This window comes from Trachymyrmex septentrionalis, unplaced genomic scaffold (assembly GCF_001594115.1).
Source record: "Trachymyrmex septentrionalis isolate Tsep2-gDNA-1 unplaced genomic scaffold, Tsep1.0 scaffold103, whole genome shotgun sequence".
NCBI classification, from domain to species: domain Eukaryota; kingdom Metazoa; phylum Arthropoda; class Insecta; order Hymenoptera; family Formicidae; genus Trachymyrmex; species Trachymyrmex septentrionalis.
The window spans coordinates 733,783-739,920 of NW_017304155.1; the positions used below are offsets into that span (position 1 = coordinate 733,783).

At 32.3% G+C, this 6,138-nt stretch overlaps 1 protein-coding gene across 2 annotated transcripts; it reads left to right on the forward strand.

Annotated features, from left to right (window-relative positions):
* Positions 1 to 571: 571 nt before the first annotated feature.
* Positions 572 to 6,138, forward strand: LOC108757226 (germinal-center associated nuclear protein). 2 transcript variants are annotated; one of them, XM_018501675.1, is made up of 7 exons: positions 572 to 717; positions 966 to 1,157; positions 1,312 to 1,473; positions 1,539 to 1,790; positions 5,484 to 5,624; positions 5,726 to 5,915; positions 6,002 to 6,138. In XM_018501675.1, exons 1-7 carry the CDS (start codon positions 635 to 637, stop codon positions 6,089 to 6,091), a joined length of 1,110 nt encoding a protein of 369 aa, XP_018357177.1. In that variant the 5' UTR covers positions 572 to 634; the 3' UTR covers positions 6,092 to 6,138. The 2 variants fall into 2 exon arrangements, with proteins under 2 accessions (XP_018357177.1, XP_018357186.1); XM_018501684.1 differs by having other exon boundaries at positions 1,369 to 1,473.

Here is a 6,138-nt window from a genome sequence, read left to right on the forward strand (position 1 = left end):
AATATAAAATTCGAGGCAGTATTATATAGTTTATATTAATAATATTTAACATAATTTTGGATGTTATTAGAATTTTTATGCAATCTTAACTGTTACTGCTTGTAATTTATCTCTTTGTAACGTTAATTATGACCTTGTATACAGATCGAAATGTTTGATCAATTATATGAAATTTTGTTTTATATTATTTCTGGTTTAGCATTAAAATAACTTGGCTTATATTCCTTTTTTAATTTGATTTGTAAACATTTAACGGCTGTGTGCAATTGAAAATAATTTTCGGTTTATATTAAAAAGTTTATATTAAAAGAAGTAATGGGTATATATAATATATTCATTATTTCTTCTAATATAAACAGAAAATTATTTTTAATTGCACAACCGTTGAATTAACTTTGCCTCACACAAAATCCTATTTTTATGCACTGGAAATACAAATAATATCGTAATACATATATCAATTTTCAAATAGGGCGCTAAAATGTCAGACAAGATGACTGACCCTCCTCCGCGCGGATCTCGCCGATAAGCTGGTTTTCACTCCACTCTCCAGATATTCATACGTTCATACTCTCGATTCTCTCTGAATGCGACAGTCTACTTTGCATCATGTCTATGGCCTTAACGGAGAATCATGATGGAAAACGAAGGCACAATGACTGTCGAACAAATAACGGGAAGATGTCTGTCTATGTGTCCGGAAAAAGAACAGCTGATGTAAGTTTTTTTCGCAATGTAGAAAGTTCGTAAATCAAAACTTTGAAACATGTATGTACATGAATCTTGCCTCGAATTTCTCACGAATGTCAACATAAACATTGATTTATTTTCTCACTGTTTTTACATTTAAAAACAGGATACATATCTTACTAAAAAAAGATTGTTGTATGTCTTGTAATTTTATATGTAACATGCAAATAAGAATTTAATGTATAACTTTTCAAATTTTGAATTATTTATTTCAGGAGAGAACGGGAAGGTTTGTTGCACAAATATGAAATTGATGAGGGAACGAAATACATGAAGAGACCCAAAGCTGATCCAATGAAAATTGTAAAATGCTTTAGTCGATCTGCTGCTGGACAAATTATGACGGATCCGAATTTGTTGCGTCCTCCACATGTATTATTATCCACTGTCCGATATTTATTTACCAAGTAATTTTGTCTATCTATTTAAATATGATTCAAGAATATATAAATTGTTACTGTTAAGCATTACTGCTACCAGAATATATCTATTTAATAAAACATCGTTTATAATTTATTGTAAGATTTATATGCATAATATATAAAATATATACCATTTCAGGATAATTACACGAACGGATTTAGATTGGGTATTGATATACGATTTTGTATTTGACAGGTTAAGGTCAATACGACAAGATGCTGTAATACAAAGAGTCGATATTGTTTCAAATATTTTCCTTCTTGAGCCAATTGTTCGATTTCACATATATGCCACACAAAGGTACAAGTTAATCAAATGGTCATTAAAAAGTTGAAAAATTACTAAGAAATAGATTCTTTTTTTAGGCTGTGTGAAAGAGACATCACGGAATTCAATGCAAAAATAAATAATAAACATCTATTTGAATGTATCAAGCAGTTACTTGTATTATATGATCAACAAAATGAAAATGTAACAGATAATATAACAGTACATAAAGATTTCGAAAAATTAGCATTAAACAATAGCCAATCAGAGATGGAAGCTATATATATTCTTCTCCATATTGGAGATTGTGAGGCTTTAAAAAGAGCTCTTTCGCTTTCCTCTGATTTAAAGTAAGTTCTCACTATTGTGATAAAATTAGAGCTATTAATATTATGCAAATTATATATATAGATATATACAAGGTGCTCGCTAAGTTTTGACAAAGCGCTTGTGTATAGATAGAGCAGACTAAACTGAGTTTGAAAAGTCCTCTATCATTTTGCAATTTTCATAAAAGTTAAGATATTAATTACTAAAAATTGCCGAATAATTGGTCTTTAATAATTTTTTTCTCCAATTTTAAAGAAAAACTGCAAGAGACAGAAGTTGTTTATTTTCTTCTTATAGAACTCTAAGAATTTTTTCAGAATTTTTATCAACTCTAGTACTATATTTTTTATATACAGAGTGGGGCATTTTAATCGCTCCATGCGAATATCTCGGAAACTAAGAGAGATACAAAAAAAAAGTTTTATATGGAAGTTGTAGGTTTCTTGGGAGGAAGGAAGTGGAAATAACGGATTTTGGATAGCAGACACTATCAAGGTTAGATCAAAGTCAACATGAATTTTTTAAATGGAACCCCCTATTTTTTGCATATTGTAGAACATCTCGAGAACTTTCCAAAACACTATAATAAAATATTTTTTCATGAAGTATTTTTCGAATTAGAAAGCTTGAAAATTACAGTTTCTCTTATTTTTATTTTTACACAAAAATAAATTTTCAGTGCAAAAATGAAATGAATGAGAAAAACAATGTCCAATGACCTTGATCTTAACAAATGTTATCTAGAACATGATCCTGATTAACATTCAAGAGATTTTAACCGTCCGTTAGACATCTTGCGTAATGCTAATACGGTATTGTAACTTTCAAGCCTTACAACTCGAAAAGTACTTAATGAAAAAATATTTTATTATAATGTTTTGAAAAGTTTTCGAGATGTGCAACAAGAATAGGAAATTTTAAAAAATGGGGCAGGGGGAGGGTTTCATTTAAAAAATTCGTATTGACCCTAATCTGACTTTTGTAGTGCTCTCTATCCACCTTATCCAAAATCCACCTTATTTCCACCTTCTTTCTCCTAAGAAAACCTACAACTTTCATACAAACTTTTTCTTATTTCTCTTAGTTTCTGAGATATTCGCCTGGGATGATTAAAATGCCCCATCCTGTATATAAGCAATTATTTTTACCAACGAAGAAGATACGGTATTAAAAAATTCTGAAAAAATCTGGAGAACTTTATGAGAAGAAAATAAACAATTTTTGTTTCTCGCTGCTTTTCTGTAAAGTTGATAGTATTTGAGTAAACAATTTATGAAAATTATTTAGCGATTTTTAGTAATTAATAACTTGTTAATTATTGCGAAAATTGCAAAATGATACCAGACTTTTCGACTCAGTTTAGTCTGTTCTATCTATACAGGAGCGTTTTGTCAAAACTTACCGAACACCTTATATATATATACAGTGTCCCATTTTAACTTGTATATATACAGTGTCACATTTTAACTTTTGTATCAAAATATTTCGTAAAGTATAAAAGATATGGGAAAATGTTTCAAACAAAAGTTGTATGTCTTTAAGGGGGATATAAGATGGTATCATTGGTTTGACTTTGGATGGCATTATTAAGATCAGAACAAGGTCACTTTGAAACAAAATCCCCTATTTTTCATCACACACTCTTGTAGCTTACCAGGTGTACAAGTATGAAATGCGGATTTGAGAAAACAGATGGCGCATCAATGCAGTGTGTGGTATAAAGATTTGACTGTTATGTCATTTTGAAGTGCCATCAACAAGTGTCAGACGCGCACGAGTGATAAATTGAAAAAGCGTTTGCATAGTGTTGTGTTGCTGTGTTCGATATGTCGAAATTTATACCAAACAAAGAGCATTCGCGGACAGCATTAATTTTTTGTTTTCATTTGAAGAAAACTGCTGCTGAATTATACCGATTACTTCGAGAAGCTTATGGTGAACATGCTCCATCGCAAGATACGTGTGAACGATGGTTTCGGCGTTTTAAAAGTGGTGACTTCGATGTTGCAGACAAGGAACACGGAAAACTGCCAAAAAGGTACGAAGATGTGGAATTGCAAGCATTGTTGGACGAAGATGATTCACAAACACAAAAACAACTCGCAGAGCAAGCGAGTTAGTCAAAAAGCTGTTTCCAATCGCCTACGAGAGATGGGAAAGATTCAGAAGACCGGAAGATGGGTACCGCATGAGTTGGACGGCAGGCAGATGGAGAGGCGCAAAAACACATGTGAAATTTTGCTTGCACGATACAAAAGGAAGTCGTTTTTGCATCGTATCGTTAGTGGGGATGAAAAGTGGATTTATTTTGAGAATCCCAAGCGCAAAAAATCATGGGTAGACCCAGGCGCACCATCCACATCGACCGCAAGACCGAATCGCTTTGGCAGAAAGACGATGCTCTGTGTTTGGTGGGACCAGAAGGGTGTGGTCTATTATGAGCTGTTAAAACCTGGTGAAACGGTTAATGCTGGACGCTACCAACAACAATTGATCGATTTGAACCGTTCGCTGCTTGAAAAAAGACCAGAATACCAAAAGAGACAACACAAAGTCATTTTTCTTCATGACAATGCTCCATCACATATGGCAAAATCGGTTCGCGACACGTTGGAAGCACTCAGCTGGGAAGTTCTACCCCATGCGGCTTACTCACCAGACTTGGCTCCTTCCGATTACCACTTGTTTGCATCAATGGGTCACGCACTTGCTGAGCAGCGCTTTGGTTCGTACGAAGATGTGAAAAAATGGCTCGATGAATGGTTCGCGGCAAAGGGGGAAGATTTTTACTGGCGTGGTATCCACAAATTGCCCGAAAGATGGGAAAAATGTGTAACTAGCAATGGAGCATACTTTGAATAAAGCTCTTTTTATCATTCTTCCGAATTTAACGTGTTTTTTTTGGAAAAAATATCCGCATTTCATACTTGTACACCTGATATCTCAAGAGCTTTTCAAAACACTATTATAAAGTATTTTTTATTAAGTATTTTTCGAGTAATAAAACTTGAAAGAGTTACAGTACCACCAGCATTAGCATTACCCAAAGTGTCCGACTGACGGCTGAAATGCTTGAATGTTAAGGGTTATGATAACCTGGATAACATATATTAAGATCAAGGCCATTGGAGGTTGTTCCTGTTATTTTCATTTTTGCACTAAAAATTCATTTTTATATAAAAATTAAAATAAGTATCCAATGACCTTGAGCTTGACAAATGTTATCCAGATTATGATCATATACAAAAGGTTTATCTGATTACACATTTAAGAGATTTTAGCCATCGATTGGACATCTTGGATACTGTTAATTTAGGCGGTGTTGTAACTTTCAAGCTTTATGATTCGAAAAGTACTTAATGAAAAAATACTTTATAATATTTTGAAAAGCTCTTAAAGCAAATTATGAGAATATGTAATGAAAAATAAGGGATTCTATTTCAAAAATTCAAAGTGATTTTGCTCTGACCTTGACGATGCCATCCAAGGTCAAATCAATGATACCGTCTTATATTTCCTCAAAGTCAACTTTTATCTGAAACATTTTCCCGTCTTCTTCTATATTTTACAAGATATTTCGATGTAAATGTTAAAATGGGACATCCTATGTATGCATGCGTACGTGCGTGCATGCGTGCGTGCGTGTGTACAAGCATTAAAAATATTTAACATTAACTTTTTTTACATATTCATTTCTTATGTTGTATATGCAGAAAGTCGCCTGCAATTCAATTAGCCACAAAGATATCACTTGCTTGGTATTTAAGAAACTATGTTTATGTCCGTCATTTGGTTGAACAATTACCCCCAATATTAGCTTGTGCATTCTTTTGTAATTTGCAAAGCTTCAGAAGGTATTCACTTATTTTTGTTATTATGCATGTAAAAAAATATTCAATAATTATAAAAAGCTATGCCGAATAATTATTTAAATAAGAAATGTATTATATTTCAGAAATGTTCTGCAAATCATGAGTTCTGGTTACAATAGCAGAGTATTGACGTTCCCAGGATTAAAATTGCAAGAACTTTTATTTTATAAAGATATAAGTAAAATCCAGGCCGATTGCAATTTATTTGGTTTGACATTTACCAATGAAAATATTTTATTTAAAAAGTCACGGTTTAACGAACAAATCTTACTGGTTAGTGAAAAATTCAGATGTTAATTATTATATACTAAAAGACAAATACTTTTATTTTTGGATGTTTTTTACTTTTTATGTTGTAGGCCAATCCTGAAATGTATTACACTTCCACCACGTTACATAAATTCATGCCAAAAATTCTTTTGGAATGTACCTCTAACGATGAATGTTGAATTAGTATTTATATAAAATGTTTTCTACATACACGAATTTATTGAAT